Source organism: Corvus cornix, chromosome 19, assembly GCF_000738735.6.
Source record: "Corvus cornix cornix isolate S_Up_H32 chromosome 19, ASM73873v5, whole genome shotgun sequence".
Classification (NCBI taxonomy): domain Eukaryota; kingdom Metazoa; phylum Chordata; class Aves; order Passeriformes; family Corvidae; genus Corvus; species Corvus cornix.
The window spans coordinates 7,877,769-7,896,727 of NC_046348.1; the positions used below are offsets into that span (position 1 = coordinate 7,877,769).

At 44.4% G+C, this 18,959-nt stretch overlaps 1 protein-coding gene across 3 annotated transcripts; it reads left to right on the plus strand.

Annotated features, from left to right (window-relative positions):
- The first annotated feature begins 261 nt into the window (after window positions 1-261).
- AKAP10 (A-kinase anchoring protein 10) lies at window positions 262-18,856 on the plus strand. Of its 3 annotated transcripts, XM_039562868.1 has the most exons (15): window positions 265-577; window positions 4,115-4,162; window positions 6,234-6,416; window positions 6,689-7,228; window positions 8,602-8,700; window positions 9,144-9,228; window positions 9,559-9,682; window positions 10,756-10,892; window positions 11,833-11,977; window positions 12,696-12,869; window positions 14,268-14,377; window positions 14,721-14,803; window positions 15,361-15,413; window positions 16,368-16,463; window positions 17,510-18,856. In XM_039562868.1, exons 1-15 carry the CDS (start codon window positions 418-420, stop codon window positions 17,513-17,515), a joined length of 2,043 nt encoding a protein of 680 aa, XP_039418802.1. In that variant the 5' UTR covers window positions 265-417; the 3' UTR covers window positions 17,516-18,856. The 3 variants fall into 3 exon arrangements, with proteins under 3 accessions (XP_039418799.1, XP_039418800.1, XP_039418802.1); XM_039562865.1 differs by lacking the exon at window positions 17,510-18,856 and having other exon boundaries at window positions 262-577; window positions 16,368-16,707; XM_039562866.1 differs by lacking the exons at window positions 4,115-4,162; window positions 17,510-18,856 and having other exon boundaries at window positions 262-577; window positions 16,368-16,707.
- Window positions 18,857-18,959: the final 103 nt, after the last annotated feature.

Genomic DNA, 18,959 nt, shown 5'->3' on the forward strand with positions numbered 1-18,959 from the left:
GGCTCTCAAATTGCCGCAGCGTCCCCAGCTCAACCCGCCCTCACCCAGGACGGCCGAGGGCGCCTCACGCCGCGCGCCCAGCCCTGATCAAAGATGGCCTCGCCCCCCTCCCGCGGGCTTCCCGCCCTCACCCGGCACGGCGGCCCCGCCCCGGCCCCCATTGGCCGGCGGGCGCGACGCCGCGGCGGCCATGTTGAGTGCGGCCGCATCCCGTCCTGCCGCGCGGGCAGCGCTGCCGGAAGCGGGCGCGGGGCGGTTGTTGACAACATGGCGGCCGCGGGCGCCGCCGCGGGAGGAAGAGGCGGAGGGAGCGGCGGCGGCGGGCGGGCGCAGCAGCCTCATTCATAGGACCCGGCGCGCTGCCCTCCCTCCCGCCTTCCCCCGCCCCGGCGGCCGCCTCGCCCCCTCCCTGGCGCTATGTCCTTCTTCAGGCGGAAAGGTAGGGGGGCGGTGGGAGGGCGGCCGCCGGGCTCGTCCCCCGCGCGGCTGCCGGGCCCCGGCCCTGCCCCTCCGGGCACCGCCACCGGGCCCCGCGAGGACGCTCGGGCCCTGAGGAGCGGCCTTCCCGCCAATGACGGTCAGTGCCGGCGGCCGCGTCCTCCCGCGGGGTTGGGAGGGCTCGGGGGGGCCGGGGCCGGGCGGGGCTCGGGGCGCTCGGCTGCCGCCGGGGCTCTCCGGTGACCGGCAGCGACCGCCGGGTGCGGCCCCCGAGCTGCCGGGGCTCACGGCGGCTCCGGACGGTGGCTGTAGCACCTCCCACGCCTCGTGCGGGGTTTGAGCCTTTGAGCACTTTACAGATGATTTTTTCACAACCGGCTGCGTAAAAAAATATAATGGGCTGAGAATGTACAGCAGCAGCTGCAAATCTGAGTGAAAAAGGGACTTCATCGCACTGAGCTCTCCGTGAAAACCAAAGGAGTCCTTGGGAGTTTATTCTGTAATGCATTTGTTAGGGGGCACAAGCTAGGATTTGAAATTCAGGGCTCCTGAAATATTTATAATACTCCGACGGCACAAATGGGTGCAGTTTAAGTGTTCTCTGGGAGTGCAGCGTTTTGAAGGCTCTTTGTGCTCGTGCTGCAGGAAGGGCCCTGCGCTCTCGACTCGCACAGTTGTGGTTTGGGTGGTTTTTGTTGGAAGTGCCCCTTGGAAAAGTTCTGTTACCTCTTGATGCTGTAGCTCGAGCAATGCAGCCGTTGATCTTCTGATGCAGCGCTGTCCTAAAGCCTTTCTGGGTTACTGAACCCAAAATGCACATCCTGGGAGGCAAGAACGTGGTACCTGGGGTGATGTTGATTCTCTTGGCTCACACATCCTCTGGAGCTTGCTCAACCAAAGCAGCAGCATTGCAAATGTCATTCTTTGGGGAGGTTAGCGCAGTAGTTGTGGGAGAAATGAGTCTAAATTTCTGTCCTTATTAGCAGATCTAAAGACTCTTGAAGCCACTGAGGGCCTTGCAAGTGCCACGATCCTTTTTGGGGTGTTCATATACAAACGTTAAGCTGCAGAATAAAACTCTGATAGTGGTTATAAACTCTTCAAAAAGAGCTCCTGCTACTTTGTTGAGAACTGTGGAGCTGAGGTTCCATCCTGATGTGGGATCACAGGGACAAGGTCATCTTGGGTGGAAACTTTCTCAGGGAGAAAGCCATGAAAGGTCTGATTATCTGAGAAGTGTAATTGAGGATCTGTGTTCCTTTGATTAAAGGATCTTTGGTCAGAGAGGCAAATCAGCACTAAATGCCCAAGAGAGACGCTCTGAAGGAGAGGAGAAAAGTAACCTTTCATCTGGGCTGTGCATAAAACACTGCTTGCTGTAATCTCCGTTTTTAGATTTGGCTTTTAGAGAAGATTTAAACTGAAGCTGTGAGGAAAGCAGCACATTAAGGCTTAGGATAAAGCTCTGGCCACGTGCAGTCCAAAATCCTACAAACACCAGTGTTCCTGGGGTGAGCTGTCGGTGTTTAAGACGATAATGCAGTGAGTGAAAATGAAAACTAATTTTAAATTAAACCGTAGCAAGGATCATAAAGCAACTGACCTGTAGAAAAATCAGAACCGAGGGTGAAGTGTGTTTATAGCTCGGGCCTTAAAATAAAGGTCTGGCAGACTGAGGGTGGATAATGGGTTGAGAAATCAAAGTATAACAGGTGAGCTGGGTGCTCGAGGGCAGGTTATGAAACTGCTGCCAGTGGAACAGCTCATCCCTGGGGATATCTTGGGAATAACATGCAGTCCCACAGCCTGGCTGACCTCAGCAGGTTCTCATTGGTTTTTGACACACTGTGAACAGTTTTTGGGTTCGTTAAGAGCATTTCAAGATGTGAATTAAAACTCCGGAATGTCACGTGCTGATTTGGCACCCTTTGGAATGGGATTGGCCACTGGAAGCCTCACCCTCAGTCCCTGTTCTGTGGTTCCGTCTGGTTTCACACAGGCACCACACAGCATCCGCTTTTTGGGGGAAGTGAAAGTGAACTCTGGTAGTGAAACTTCACTCTCTAAAATTTGGGCTTGTCCTGGATTGGAGCTGATTTTGTCCCCTGCTGTTACTGATGTCACTTGGTTGTGCTCAGAGCTGCTGGGGACAGAAGCAGCCTGTGTGGAAAGGGTTGGGACACGACCCTGGAGTCTGTATTTCCAGTAGTAAGTAGGTATTTAGGGAGGAACTGAGTAGCTGGTAAGAAGGAACAGAGGTATTTAAACTGAAAATAGGCTTATGGAGGACTCTGGTGTGAAAGCCAAGAACTACTGCTGATAGCTAGGAACTGATTTGATGAAATATTGAGTGATTTGGGAAAGATGAGGGTTTGTAGAGGTCTCTTGGTTCCCTTTGTGCCTCAGTGTTCTTCAGACACGCAGCTTTTCTCGGTGATTTCTCCCCTGCCCATCGGCTCCAGTTATGTAAAGGCTGGTTACTGTCCCTGCTCACAGCTGCATCGGGCTGCAGGAGGTCAGTGTGGAGAGAATCTGCCTCTTTTAATGGACACCTAAACCCCTCTGTCAGAGAATGTGCTCCTTGGCAGCTTAAATTTTCGACCCCGAGTTGCCAGTTTGCAGCCCTGCAGTGTTTGTGCTCGCAGGGGAGGCTGGCAGGCAGTGCTGCAGCCACCGGGGCAGGGCAGTTATGTAACCGGAGACTGAAGTTCCCCTTTAAAATATTTAAAATCCTTAGGTCGGAATAGGAATGCTTTGGATGGGTTTTTTTTTTTATAATGTGTTTTGTGATGTAAATGTGTGATTGTGCTGGGCTGTGACTTGTGGTTACCTCAGGAAGGGCTCCACAGTCGGTGTTCAGGGGCGACCTATTTGTAGTAATAATCCTTGCCTGGAGCAGCCTCCCTGGTAGATCACACTCTCCAGTATCACCCCTGCATTTGTTTCTCTGCCACATTTTATTCTTGTGTTAAACAGACCTTCTCCTTCACTTCGTTTAGGAGCTTCCTTTAAAAAAATAGTAATATTCTTTAAAAAAGAAATCCTCAAAGTGCTTTTCCATCACAGCTTTTTACACTGTTATCTCCCCATCAGTTGCTCACCCGGGGTTTGATGATGATTAAGCAAAACTATTTGTGAGAGATTAAACTGTTTGCAGGGAGTTTCCAGAGCATTTCTTTGGTATCCATCCTGTGCATGGAAGCAGCTCCATGGAGCCAGAGCCAGTCCACATCTCCTCAGCGTTGGGTGTTGTGCTGCTCTTCCTGTAATACAAGGGAGATGTTTTTAGGTGATTTTTGGTTCACAGAGAGCACCTGCACTTGAAACACACCTTTCCCACTCTTCCCAGTTCATGCTGTTTATTAAAGTCACCCTGAATGTAGCTTTAATCTGTAGACAGCAAACATCTTCCTCCATGGTAATTTTAACAGACTGTATTTCATTAAACTTAATTAATGGATGATAAGGTTTTGCTTTTGAAAGTAAGGCAACAGAAAAGCTTTGAAAGCCTCTGCCAGTTACTGGATGTGCAATTTAAATGAGAAATCAGTTTTAACAAAATTATGGTTTCCATCTGCCTCTGATACTTGCTGATGTTGGGAATTCTATGTCCCTTCTCAGGTAAATGTCATTAGTGACCCGAAACAGCATTAACATTTTCCCTTGTATTTTACAGTGAAAGGCAAAGAACAAGAAAAGACCACAGATGTGAAAGCAATTAAAAGTAAGACCAAACTTTTGTCTGTAAATTCAGATCTCTGCCATTTTTATCTTAGCCAGCAGGATCATTTCCTTACTCCTGAGCATAGAGCTGACCTGTGCATCAAACCCAAACCAAACCCAAAAGTTAATTCTGTTTCTGGATATTTATAGTAACTGATCTTTCCTCCTCATCTTGCTGAATCTGTAGGGGCAGAAGGTTATTAAGTTATGTCAGGCATGAGCTTTAATTCAAAGTGATCAGGCAATCCGGTCACCTTGCACGTGGTGGTTGTTCCTTATCCACAACAAATTGCTCCTGAAGTTTCTTGCTCAGGTGTAGTGTCCTTTGGAGTTTGAAAAGTGCAGCTTCACTGTGTCTGATTTGCAGAAGCAGCTGCAGATTTAACTTTGATGTGGCTTATGAGGCTGAAGATTCAAATCCTGAATGAGCCATTCTGCTGCTGCTCTGTGTGGTGCAGAGATCCTGCTGCTAAATAAATCTCTTAGGAAAGGAGACAAGATCTTGGTGGAAAAGAGATTTATAAACTGTGGGAAAACAAGTTTGCTTATCCTGTCAGTTTTTCTTGCAGTACTGAAAGGAGATGAGGTAAATGCCTGAATCTGATCTGTTTCTTTTATACCCTCAGACAAAATCCTGTTTCTGTACTTGGTAATATGTTATCTGCACATCAAGAGAAAATTACAGGGTTTTTTCGCCTTGGTGGTCTGTCTTACAAATCAAATGCAGGAAACAGTGAGTTGCACCCATTCCATAGCCACACCTCACCTTTCAGTGCAACTACCAGTATGGTGACCCTGAAAATAAAAATAAACGTGAAAGTTTATAGTATTGCACATTGTGAGCTGCTGCAGAAGAAAGCACCTTTGTTTGACCCTTAAAGAAAGTAGAACTTTTTTTTTCTCACATGTCCATAATATTAAATTAAATTTAAATCTAATTGACAAAAGCCTGTAGCATTATGAGGAATGTGCCTCTGGCTCTACACAAGTAGCCTCCACCACATTTTCCCATTGCTGCCATCCCTTGGCCTTGGAAAAAAGATATTTTCTCCATTATTGCTGGTATGAAATACCCAGAGGCTTTGTAAGAAGCAGCAAGTGGTGTCTTGGTGTGCAACCCTGCAACTGCACAAACACTTGGCAATAATTTAAGTGTTTCCACTCTCCTGTACCATCGCTCCTGAGGTATCTGTGCTGTGCCATCCAAGTGTGAAATTGTCAACTGCTGTCATAAAATTTGGAATAAAAATAAAGTGGTGCAGCGTGGAAGTAATGAAACCCAAGTTGGCTGACACCTTGATGGAACACATCCCTGCGAGGTGCTGAGATAATCAGCTCATCTGATGTGCTTTATTTTTGAGTCAGAGGTGTAAGATGTCCCTGCACAACATCCTCACCTAACACAGCTTCCTGAGAGCTTTGGAATCTGCTGTGAGCATGTTTGGGGTTTTTTCAGCTTTATAACAGTTAGGCAGAATTTTGTGTGAGGAAGTTCTTAATTGTTTTTTTTGAGCTCCAGTAGCCACTCGTGTCCTAAAGCAGGCAGAGGGGGTTAAGTACATAACCTGGGTTTCATCAGAGGTATTTCCCTATTGCTTTTTTTTTCCTCTTGCAACCAAGCAGAAGGAAAAAAAATTTTTTTTGAGAAATACTCTCATTAAACCTCACAGATAGCTTTGTAGTTCAGGATTTTTTAACCTTCAAAAAGGCATGGAAATGGATTGGCAGGAGCATTGGAACTAAACTGAATTGTTGGCAGAATATTCAGCTGTCACAGTAGTGGTTATCAAGGAAGCAGGAAGACTCAGGAATATTTCACATGTAAACTTAGTCATGGCATCTGCTGAATAAGGAAAATAGAGGTGAGTGGGAGTGAGTTTATTCTTGCTGTAATAAAACTTGTGGTCTTTAATCAGACCCTTGATCAGACATGACACACAGTGGTACAGTGAGGTTTTAATCAGACTGGCTCTTGCAAACTCCCTGGTATATTTTGGGGTGGTTAGCATCGGGCAATGTTTAGAAGAGGTCTTGGGGTCCTTGTTCTTTAACAATTTCTGTCCTGATTCCAGCTCCAATCCCACTACATTCCCCTCAGAGAAGCACTAGGAATCATGCCTTGCTGGAGGCTGCAGGACCAAGCCATGTGGCCATCAATGCCATCTCTGCCAACATGGACTCCTTCTCCAGCAGCCGCACAGCTGCCCTCAAGAAGCAGCCGAGTCACATGGAAGCTGCTCACTTTGGAGACTTAGGTAAGGCTGTAATTACATCAACTTTTCTTTTTATTCTGTGTGTTCCTGGTGCACTCACCATCCCTTGGGTTTCAGGTAAACAAATAGGTAATAAAAGCATGGTTGCTGTTACAGTAGCATCTGTGTTACCCTGGGAGGGTCTTGAAGAGAACAGACAATTCCTTTACTGTGTCATTGTGTTGGAATTGCCTCGTCACAGTTACATTACAGGACACTTTTGTATCCAAGACATGGTACAATGCGCACTCACTCCCTTTTATGTTTCCCTTTAGGCAGATCGTGTCTGAACTACCAGGCTCAAGAGACCAAATCAAGCCTTTCCAAGACCCTTGAACAAGTCCTGCAGGACAGTGTAGCCCTCCCTTACTTCATCCAGTTCATGGAACTGCGCAGGATGGAGCACTTGGTGAAATTTTGGTTAGAGGCCGAGAGCTTCCACTCCACGACCTGGTCGCGCATCCGCGCGCACAGCCTGAACACGGTGAAGCAGAGCTCCCTGGCAGAGCCCGTTTCCCCCTCCAAACAGCAGGAATTGGCCTCCTCTCCTCCTGCTGGGTGGCTGGAGGAGAGGCTGGAGGGCTCTGGCACAGCCCGGCTGCTCCAGCCCGAGCCCGACAGAACTGCCAGCAGCCAGAACCACGTGGGGCTGCCGGGGCAGGGGAGCCACAGCAGCAGTGCTCTGTGTCTGAGCAAACCAGAGACAGGGACTCCATCTCTTCCAGCTGATCAGCAAGAATCTTCCAAGCTTCCAGTATCAAATAGAAACAGCCCCTCCTCTGCACTAAAGGACTTGTCAGGAAAACTCATGAAAAGTAAGTGCTGTGTGTTTCCTTTGGTGAAAAAGGTGGGAAGTGGGGAATGTTTTTGCTGCTGTTGCTTTGTGCAGGGAGCTGCCTCAGTTCTCAGGGGCTTAGCAAGAAAGTTTTATGTATCACTGATGTTAACTTGCTGCTCACCAGTTTGAGCTGTGTATTGTTTGACTTGTTTAAAAATAAAAAAGCTGCTGAAGAGACTTCAAAATCATTGTGTGCTCAATGAGCTTAGGTTGCTTCTGTTCTTCCATGTGTAATCATTAGAAATGAAGATGAACATTGCAATGTCCAGTTCTTCCCTCACCCATCCCATCCCACCTTGAAAGAATTGCAGAAAGTTTGGGTGATGGGGCTGAGAATTGATAATTAACTTGCCATGGAAGGTAAATATCCTGTATTACATAAAATGACATAAGTAGTGGTTGCAAGAGACTTGTGGAGATTTATGTGTGGAATGTACTGTTTTTGTTCTTGGATTTATTTGATAGAGTTCCTCCCCTTGTAACTGATTTGTTGTCATTTGGATTCCACCTCTTCAGAGGCTGCTGGAAGTAAGGATGAAATTAAAATATTTCCTTTTGGTAGTGAGCTACATGCACAGTAACATGTTTCTCTACTTTGCATCTACTCAGTCCTCCCTCATTTGTGCAAGTCTGCAGGCAAAAAGGAAACACTTCTTTCTTCATATTGGTTCCTTTTGTTTGCCCAACTGCTTCCTTGTGTTGCATCCCTTTCTCTTGCTGTTTGTCTTTCTCATGTAGTTATTTATCATGTGCCTCCACAATACATAACCTCAGCCCCAAAGTCACTTAAACCAGGAAAAAGGAAAAGTCATGAAAGCACCTCTGCTTTCTGATGTCCAAAAAGAATTTGAAAACACAGGGTCCTTCTTGAGAAATTAGAAAAGAATTTGAGTGTAAATTTTTCTCTCTTCCAGAGCCAAGTCCGAAGTCTCAAAAGATGATGTGTAAAACACTTGAGGCGTCCCATTTTAAGATTTTTTTTCCTTGTAGTTCCTTTATAATGCAAGTGATTTCTTTTCTCTGATGAGAGCTAAAAACTGGGAACTTCACTTGCCTGAAAGGTGCTGCTTCTGGGACTACAGTGTGCAGCTGAGGAAGTGGGTTCTGTCTTGTGTGGTGATAGGGAAAATTTGGAGCTATGTTGTTCTATTCCATCTTAGTCAGTCCATGCTGGATTTGTTGTGGCCTGGCTGGAGCTCACACAGTCAGCTGAGCAGAATATGAATATCCTGTAGTGGACTGGAAGGAAACACCACTGAGAATTAGACACCTGCTTTTCTGAAGAGCAGACATTTGTTACTCACTCATGCCAAGGAATTCCAAGTTTGATTCTGTGTTTCTTCCCTGCAGGTATAGAACGGGATGCAGTTAGTACTTTTACCAAATATATTTCTCCAGATGCTGCTAAACCAATCCCTATTACAGAAGCAATGAGAAATGACATAGTTGGTAAGAAAGAATAACTGCTTCCTCATTTCAGAGCTGCTCTGTCCACATAAAAACTTATCTCTGATACATCACACACTTGTATTTATCTTTATTTTTATGAATTTTAAAGGCAGCTGTAAAAAGATGGTAGATTACAAGTATTAGTGGGTCTGACCTTCAGCAGTGCTGTGAATATCCTCAGAAAAACTTCCAGAGATTTTGTTTCAATTAGGGAAAGAATTCGTGGTGGTTATGGAGAGGATCCATATATGAGTCTCAATCAAATATTTTAGCCCTGTTATTATCATTTGGCCACCTGCTGTACTTTGAAAGCTCTTTGCTCAGTCAGAACCAGCTGATTCTGGTGAATTTGAACTGCAATTTTTCATTAACTAGTCCTTGCTCGTGCCTTTCAGCTCCATCAGCCAAACCCATGTTAAAATTAACCTGCTCTTTCTTTGCAGCAAAGATCTGTGGGGAGGATGGCCAAGTGGATCCCAACTGCTTTGTTACAGCACAGTCTGTAGTGTTTAATGCCATGGAACAAGAGTAAGTTGATGCAATGGTTTGGGTTTTTGTGTCTCATGTCCTAAAGGTTCTGTTAAAAATGTTTATGGGGACATAACCCTATCAGCACTTCTCTGTGCTGTCTTCTAGATTTGTGCCCAGATCCCCTTCTCCAAATCCATTCTTGCTGAACTTGGCTGTTCACACTTGTTGTGTTCTTTATCTCTTTCTTTTTACAAACCTGCCCTGTTTCTTGCTTATTTTGCTTTTATCCTACCAAAAGTATCAGAGTTCTGGGCAACAGCTAATTGGTTCTGAGGGTGCCTTGGATGCTGCTGACCCTGATAACTGATTGTCCCTGTCTCTGTGCAGGCACTTTAGTGAGTTTTTGCGGAGTCACCATTTCTGTAAATACCAGATTGAGGTGCTGACCAGTGGGACTGTGTATCTGGCTGACATTCTGTTCTGTGAGTCAGCCCTGTTCTACTTCTCTGAGGTGAGTGTCAACATTTGGGTTTGCTTTTAGATCCCTTTCTAGCAAATGAAAAAAATCTGTTCATTCCTTGATGACTTTAGATTGGATGTTAGGAAGGAATTGTTGTTCCCTGTGAGGCTGGTGAGGCCCTGGCACAGGGTGCCCAGAGAAGCTGTGGCTGCCCCATCCTGGAAGTGTCCAAGGCCAGGTTGGATGGGGCTTGGAGCAACCTGGGATAGTGGAAGGTGTCCCTGCTCATGGCAGGGTGGTGGAACTGGATAATTTTTAAGGTCCCCTCCCACCCAAACAATTCTGTGATTCTATGATACAATAAAAAACCCAAGGTGTGTGTTTTTCTAAGAGAAAATGCATTGAACCTTTTCCTGCCCCCATGTAGAACTAATTCAAATGTTCAGACCTGTCCATTTTGTTGTGGAATGAGTATTTGTGACTTCCTCTCCAGTTAGGGAGTGCTTCTCAGAGTGTCTTTGCTTTGTAGAAGCTTTGACATAGGCATCTTGATCTTCACATTGTAGTGGCTTTGAAAGCTGAAGTGTTATTAGAGATAACAAATCATTCACCAGTGTTATGTGGAGAGGGCACCTTTAGGGATGTGATAGGTTAAATATAAGATTTCACATTTTCAGGCTGCTGCACCTTTAAGGAGTCAGCTCTTGACATATTTGTCCTGACAGTCTGAGGAGCTGATGTAGTTTGAAACTGCAGCTTGGGAAGCTGAGACAGTGTGCTGAGCTCAGTATAAGCTAAATGTAGCATGAAAATGGTGTTTCCTGTCCTAGTATGAGACAAATAGTTTTTTGGAAACTGAGTGTAAAAATGAGTACAAAAAAGAAATGTCAGAAGTTTTTTGGGGTTTTTTTTGGGTGTTTTGTTGTTGTTTTTTTTTTTTTTCTCCAAGCAAGCTAAATCTGTCTGCAACAGAAATTCAAAATACTGTGTCTTGGTGGTAATTTTACCACTAATATATGGACTATGTTCCTTCTTCTAAATGGGAAGAAGGAGGTTAAAAAGTTAATAAAAGTTTCTTGCTAGAACTTCTTTAATCTCTCCTCTTTTTCTGATTTCCCTTCCAGTACATGGAGAAGGAAGATGCAGTTAATGTATTGCAGTTCTGGTTGGCAGCAGATAACTTCCAGTCTCAACTTGCTGCCAAAAAAGGCCAGTATGATGGGCAAGAAGCACAGAACGATGCCATGATTTTGTATGACAAGTGAGGGAGTTCCAGAATTCTTTGTTTCTGTACCTGTGGTTTTGTGTTGTGCTGTGCACAAGGGCCTTCTCTGCACTCTTGTGCTGTTCTGCTGAGGTGCATTTTATCAAGGTGGCATTTGATGTGTTTGCACACATGAACTTTTCAAATTTTTTGATATACATGAGGGGAAATCCTTGCAAGGATCCATTCTTAAAACATAATTCAGAATTTTCAGGACTTGATTGCTTGAGTTTGTTTGGTTGGGAAATATCAAAGCTAATTGGTTGACGTTTGAAAATGGAAAGCATTTAAGCCTAATAGCAGATACAGCACTGCAGAAAAACCTTAGTGTTCAGGTAGTGTTATCCATGTAAAGTAGGCTGTAGAAACTGTTCTCACACATAATAAAAGCCAAGTAGTGCTTCTTCTTAGTATTGTGAAATATTTCCGTTTTTTAAGGAAGCAATCAGATCCTTTTTAATATCAGACTTTCACTCTCAGGAGAGGAACTTTGCTCCTGTATTTTGTGCTTCACCGTAGCAATAAGACAGCTGGGAGACAGACAGCACAACTGCTTCCAGGAAATGTTTGTTCTTAAGTGTGAGACTCTACCACAACTTGAGTTATTACCCAAGGAGGAAATAATAGTTGGAGAGGAAGCAAATGCTTCACTCTGAGGTTCATTGGTCATTCCCCTGCCTTAAACTTGGTTTGCAAGGGTGTGAGCAGTGGAGCCAATGCTGCTTCAGAGTTCTGGGTGTTTCCTGCTGCATTCCTGTTTCCCATTCTCTGTTTTTCATCTGTGTTTCAGGGCAGGGCTCTTAGAACCGTTTCTGGGAGGGGTTTTCTCACCTGTAGTCAGTGGGGACCAGGTGTGTGCAGTGTCTGGGGGACAGGTGGGCCCTGGGCACCTACAGAGGTTTGCAAATCTTTTTTGTGTTTCCATGCCCTGCCCCAGGTACTTCTCCCTGCAGGCCACGCATCCTCTGGGCTTTGATGACTCTGTGAGGCTGGAGATTGAATCCAACATCTGCAGGGAGGGGGGGCCTCTCCCCAACTGCTTCACCACTCCCTTAAGGCAGGCGTGGACAACCATGGAGACGGTGAGATCCTTCTTCAGAGTGGGGTTCACACTTAGTGAAGGTGATGTGTGCCAGGTGTCCTCTGCAGCACCCCTGCTTTGTCCTGTTCCTTTACTGACTTCCTGTTTACCTGGATAATAGAACAGCTTCAGGAAAATCTGCCAGACTCTTTTCCCCAGCCTGATTTGAAGATACCACCCACTGGCTGCTGTTAATGCTCTGTGAAATGTTTGCCTCGGATGATTATTGCAGTTTAATGGAAGTAACAGAATTTCCTCTCATATGAATTGCTATCAACAGCTTATTTTATATCTTCAGAAAAATTTCCTTCCTCTTAGTAGGAGTTGTTTGCAAGTCTAATACAAGTGCTGTGGTTAATGTAAGTCTGGGATACTCAGATACCAGAATTGAATAATTTGATTCTGGAGCTGCAGAGAACTGTGAACAGTGAAGCAGAATAACTGTAAAGCCTGTTGGGCTCTCAAGCTTAGTTTCTAGAGGGGAAAACCCCCCCCTAAACTTCAGTTCCAGTTACTGGGGGATTTGATTAATAGGCAGTTGGGTTTGTTCATTTTGCAGTAGGATTAAAATTTAAAGCAATGCGCTTGCTAATCCACGATAATTCCAAGTGTGGGTGCTTTTACTTGTGTTCCATCTGCACAAGGACTGAGGTGTTTGTGTGTTCTTCTCTAGCTGTGCAGACCAGCCTTGATTAAAGAGGACTCCTTCTTTCCCTCAGGTTTTCCTACCTGGTTTCTTGTCCAGCAACCTTTACTACAAATACTTGAATGACCTCATCCATTCAGTACGAGGAGATGAATTCCCAGGAGGGAACATTGCACTGAGTATTCATGGCCCTGGTAGCTCTCCTGACAGTGATTCCATAGGGAGCACGGATGGCTCTGCCTCTCAGGTACCAATTTGGGTTTTCTGTGTCCATATCCAAGTTTTCACCCTGTAAGGAAACACCATTCCACTTTTATTTAAGGCCTGTGTTGCATTAGGATGTGTTTAATCTGCCTGCTGCTCAATTCTGTCAGAAGGGTGTCTCTGGTATTTGTTGTACCCAAAGCCTTGTGCTGCCGATATTTTTTGCATCAGTGATGTTTTTATTAAGCTGTTACTGTTACTGAAGACTTTTTCATGATGCCATAACATCTAGGAATGCTTTTTATTAGAAATAACACTATTTTATCAATACCATAGTTACAACTTCAGGTAACAATTGACACTTGTGAATATGCTATCGAATTTAAATATAAACACGCAAGCTTTGTGTGCTCAGTTCTTTTAAAGTGCCAGATCGTCTGTCCTGAAGAGTAAACTCATTCCCAGGGCTGAAGGCATCAATCTGCTCAAACACACAGCAGATTCTGGCTAACCTGTAACAAGGGCAGCTTGGAGACTGCAAGCCCAGCTGAGAGCAGAAGAGCCACGCGAGAGCTGCTTTTATTGAACTCTGCAGGGCTACCCTGAGCTTCAAATCCAGTATCCACACCGATGTTAGTCATGTCCTGGGTTTCCAGCAACTTGGAAGCTGTACTACCTGCTTGTACTATTTTTAAACCTCCTAATTTGCAAGGAGGGAATATTCCTCCCCTAGCTGCGAAGTGGGGAATAAAATCGGTGTTCTTGAAGCCTCCTGCTGCGTGATCCTCTGAGCAGGAGGAACTGCTGGTAATTGGCTGGGCAATTTAGGAAATGAGGTGCTGCTTTCTGTGGTATGCATTCCTGCTTGTCTGAATAGGAGAATCTCTGGGTCTCTGCATATTTTTGCATAAAGAGCATCAGGAAAGGAGCTGCCATCGGTATTCCTGTTCCGTGCTGAGGCGATAATGGATCGCTGTGTGTTGTGCCCTTCCTGCTGTTGCTCTGATGTTTCCTTGGCTTTTTTTCATAATCTTATATAAATACTCCAAGCCAGAAGATAAATGTTTGCTCTCTGTCCATGGGGGAGGCATCTGTGTTTGGGAATTGCTTACCAAGTGCAGGAGAGGGATGTTCCAGACTCACAACAAATGATTTGTGAGCACGCACAAATCTGTTGAGCTGATAATGCTCAGGCAACAGCGTGTGCTGACCTGGGCTTTGTGTCTTTGGCTCTGTCCAGAGAACTTTATCATCCTCTGCTAAAAACAATGTCCTATGAGTTGGGAATTCAAGGCTGTGTAGACACTCTCTAATTCTTTTGTACTCTTGCTTAGAGACTTGATGGAGGTTTGTCTGTGTTAAAAGCACTAAAATTGCAGTTTTGTTAAAAAGCTAGTAGCTGTCTGCATTGGGCACTAATACTTAGAATTTTTATTTGTAGTCCAATGTCAAAAAGGCTAATGTTAAAATCCTGAAAAATTTTGATGAAGCAATAATTGTAGATGCTGCAAGTCTGGATCCAGAATCTTTGTATCAACGAACATATGCAGGGTAAGGTTCTTTTCAGTGTATTGTTTCCTTTCTGGTTACATGTTTCACCTCTGTTTCATTTTTGCTGTGTCCTCCTGCATGGAGAGTAGGCCTAAATGCAAGATCTTAGTCCGTGTCCTAATATTTGAAACTAAATTTATTTCAGTAGTGTGATTTAACACTGAATGAATGCTGCTTTGACCAAAGTGGCAGCCAGAAAAATATTGCTGATTGTTTTTTCTCTTCCTCTTAGTTATTCTTCCTCTTTGATTCCAAAATATAGCCAAGTGTATAGCCAAATGTAGCTTTCCATAATGCCAGAGTTCTTTTGATCACCCACGTGGTTCTTCACTCCTCTCCTCAGGAAGATGACATTTGGAAGAGTCAGTGACCTGGGGCAGTTCATCAGAGAATCTGAACCAGAGCCTGATGTCAAAAAATCAAAAGGTTTGCTTTGCTCTTTCTCTCCATTTCTGTAGACATCTGCAGAGCTGCTCTCTTCCCTACTGCAGTTAAGATAGGCAAAATGTTTGACTCTTTCCAGATCTGTTTTAAGCCAGATAGAGATGCCATGGGGATTGGCCTCAACTGAGGCAAAACCCATCTCTGGCCCAGTTTCCTATCCAAATTCTGCTTTTCTGGTCCAGCTGGACTCCGGGGAGCATGAGCAGCCTGTGGGAGTTGGAGCTGTCGATGGAACCTGGCAGGGATGGGAGCGTCAGCAGCTGAGCTGGTGATCAAACCTTCAAAGCTTTGGTCTTGAGATGAAACAGAACTGCAGCTCTCCACCTGCTTCCCACCCAGGCTGGGGACCTGCTGCTGGTGCTGCTTTTCAGCTCTGGGAAAGGCTCAGTGTCCAAATGGCTCCAGGCAGTCCCTTGTCTTTCCTGCCACTCCTCCATGTCCTGAATACCAGCAGAGCACACCCTTCAGAGGGATGACAGGAATCAGCTTTGTACCTCACTTTGCTGACATACCTTGTTTGCTGTTTTTATCTCAACCAGGGTCCATGTTTTCACAAGCAATGAAGAAATGGGTTCAAGGAAACACAGATGAGGTGTGTCCCCTTTCACGTTCTCCTTGTGACTTCACACTTTAGAGAAATAAAGTGTTGATGTTCTGAATCCTGGCTGTTATCTCTGAGTATCTTTTTGCTGCACCAAGAACAGGTTGATTCTGTGTGCTAAATATAATTTGATTGCATGTATGTGTGAAACTAGTTTGATCTTTGCCAGTGCTTGCTGGTTGAACTAATTAAGTGTGTGCTTGTGTGGCTTTATATATCTACAAGTAGGGGTGGAAGTGCTGTTTGATTTTTAAGGTGAAGTGGCCACTGCACATGGATTCCAGGCTGCATTTTTCCCCCTCTGAGGGGCTTGGACAAATCACCAAGAGATAAATCTAAAACCTCCACTAACTTCTTGGAAATTGCATCAAGCCACAAGTACAATAATTGAAGTTACCACTGTACTTGGAGGCCAGGTACGTTTCCATTGAGGGAATATTAAAAAGAAATAAATGCCCTAGGGTATATTACTGTGTCCTGCAGCCATAGGGAGGAGGAGAGAAGATCCAGCAGGCAGGAATTGTGCAGCAAGATTGATTTATTTTATTATTTTACAAACTCTTTTATAGACTTTTTTCTTCATAGTCTAATTGGGCAAAGGACCAGCCACCCCTTGGGGGTGATTGGCTAAAATCCTGAAACATCCATTGTCAAAATATTTTTCTACTATACCATAAACAAGACTTTTCAAGGCTGCAGGTGTTTGGTTGTTTACATAACTATGCCACCTCTTCTGTGAGAGAGAAAAGTCTCTCATGGGCTTAGAAAATAGCAAGAAAATCCTTGCTAGCAGCATTTTTGTATCCTCAAGGGAGGATATGTTTATACAGGTTATGGAGTTGTGAAGCTTACCCTGACTCCAAGGCTCTGTCTGCATTCTGCTGAGAGCACTGTGTTTTTCTTTTAAGAACTTGAAGCTCTCTGTGTTTTGGGCTGTTTTTTCAGGCTCAAGAAGAGATGGCTTGGAGGATAGCAAAGATGATTGTCAACGACGTAATGCAGCAGGCGCAGTGTGAGCAGCCTTCGGAGACGGTCACCAAGGTAGGGGGGTGGAAAGGCTGCCTGTCTTTATCTGCCTCCAGCCAGGCTGTGGGAGGAGCAGAGCTCTCACTTGCCTTCCTCCTGTGGCTGAAACCCACGCTGGTAAATGTTCAAACCAGCAGAGCATGAGAGGAAGAAATAAAGATTGGAAGTGTTTCGGCCTACGTGTGATGTGGGAATTTCTTAACAGATGCCTGTGGTGGTTCTGCTGTGAAAGCATTAAACTTGTCTTAGTTTGAGTCTACAAACTGCCTCGTTAGTTAAAAGGGTGATTTGTGCTGTGGGATGAATAGTGTAATTCCTTACTTGAGCTCACACTTGCTGGTTCCTCTTAGTCAGTAGTGGAATTTCTGCCTGAGGTGTCAGTAAAACTCAGCAGCTGTGAATTTGTCTTGTTGGGTGCACTCATTTACACAATTCTGTCTCCAGACTTTAAAAAGACACAGTAGCCCTGTCCATAGGTTTAGTGTTCTATATTGTTTATGTTGTTGTACAGCCCATGTATTCTCTGTCTAAAAAATCCCAGTTCTGATGTAGCAGTTGGATTTTGTGAAATATTGGTGACAGCAGGTTACCAAGTTAATGTCTGGTACTTCTGACTTTCAGGCATCTGAGTTTCTAAAAACTGACTTGCATTATGTTCAGTTATTGAAGGTAAACATGTGCCAAAGCCCAGTTTTTTGATCCAAATAGGTGGATCCATAGTTTCACTGTGTGAATGTTTTCTTTCTAACAGAGCAGTAACATTTAAGTGACTTGTGTAATGATTTCACTTAACAGCTTGGCTGCAAATGATACAATTCCAGTCTGCCTGGATGAAAAGGTCGCTCAGCAGCGTATTTAGAAATATCAAATGGCTGCAGATGCTCTGGATTCAATTAAGCAAGTAATCAAAAGGTTGAGTGTGTTTGGATTAGGTTTGGGGTTTTTTTCTCCCCCAAACTCAAACATACCTGGCTTCAATGTTTTTAAACACAAAATGTCTTTCTATTGAGCAATTGCCTTGCATATTTTAGGGTAAAATGAACTTTTTTTCCCTTTTCCAGCTATGATTTTAGAAACTCCAGGACAGGAAATCTGGTTTTCCACTTTGAGAACAAGTGAACTTTCCCTATTGGTGGATTCTTTAACACAGCCAATAAAAACAAAGCACTGTTACTCCAACCACCGGAATCTCCCTCATTTCTAAGGAAGAATGAAAAAGAAGCAATCCTGGACCTCCACTGTAGAGAGTGAAGAAACACTTTTTCCTGGTGTATGTGGCATTCACAATAATGATGGTTCTGAGATGAAGATGCAGTTTACAAATGTGTCGCTGAGAAACTGTGATCGACTTCACAAATACTTGACCCTGTCTCAAAAAAAGGCTTTTAAGCAAAATAATCTGGAATGGGACACAGAGGCCACAACAGAGGGGAAGGTTTTGCTGTAGTTTCTAGTTCTACTGCTTGTAATTTTTAAACTCAGAATTGGAAGGGCCATGGGGCACATCCTGGAAGGGTGAATCCATTGGCAGTGAATGACCTGGAAAGCTCCGAGTTTAATTTTCCGTTACTTGAAATAGATGAGTATTCAACTGTAAGATAAATGTATTTTACTTCATAACTGCATTAACTTTGAAGGCAGTGTAGAAGGGTCAGAAGCTCCTACACCTGCACACACACCCACACCCACACCTCCCCTGCTTCCACCATGGAGCAGCTCCAAGGCTGGTCCTGCAGCCCCTCTGCTCCCAGAGCTCACCTTCCGAGCAGGTTGGACCCTGCAGAGACTGCTCCACTTCCTGTCCTCACCATCCCACGAGCAAGGAAAAAAGTAATTGCTGCCATTCTCCATCGCTTGTTGTCCTCCACCCAACATAGTATCTAATTCCAGATGTTTGGTTTACAAGGAAAAACAATTTTTAATGACCTCTGGCCTTCTTCCTGACACTGTTAACACTTACCATGTTACACAGCACCTCTTTTTTTTCCCCAGCAAATTGATTTTGCAGGGTAGCAGAAGTACTCAGTGTCTCACCGTTACGTTACTGCTGCATTTTTAGTATACAACACTTTTATTTTGGGTCTTTTTTTTTTTTTTTTACTCTAATGATTGCTTTTTTCCTCAAACTTGTGCAAAGAAATCACTATGCGAAGAACTCAAATCATTTCCAATGTTCAGAATATCTTGATTGACTGGAAAGTGTTATTCTGTTGCAATATTTGATTGTATAGAGACACACTGTATTGTTATGAAAAAGCAGAAAAGGCTGTGTATAGGTTTTTGGTACTATGTACCACCTCTTATTTCTCTCATACCCAAGCATTCATGTACTTAAAACATACTATATTTAATTGTGTTTTGATTTAAAATACATAAATATTAAAATTTGCGTCGATTTTCTGTTTTCATGTTTGAAGTTACAGGGGATGTTTTTTTTAATGAGAGTTTCAGGGGTAATTTTGCCCACCTTTCTTAATGGATTATGTTAATGGCAGTGTGGTGAGTAAGATT

Bases quoted from the DNA above. Each gene is read 5' to 3' on its own strand.
- AKAP10 (XM_039562865.1), top strand. From the start codon at position 418: ATGTCCTTCTTCAGGCGGAAAGGTAGGGGGGCGGTGGGAGGGCGGCCG. The intron at 9,229-9,558 runs GTAAGTTGATGC...GTCTCTGTGCAG, and splicing joins TTTAATGCCATGGAACAAGA to GCACTTTAGTGAGTTTTTGC. The intron at 11,978-12,695 runs GTGAGATCCTTC...TCTTTCCCTCAG, and splicing joins CGTGGACAACCATGGAGACG to GTTTTCCTACCTGGTTTCTT.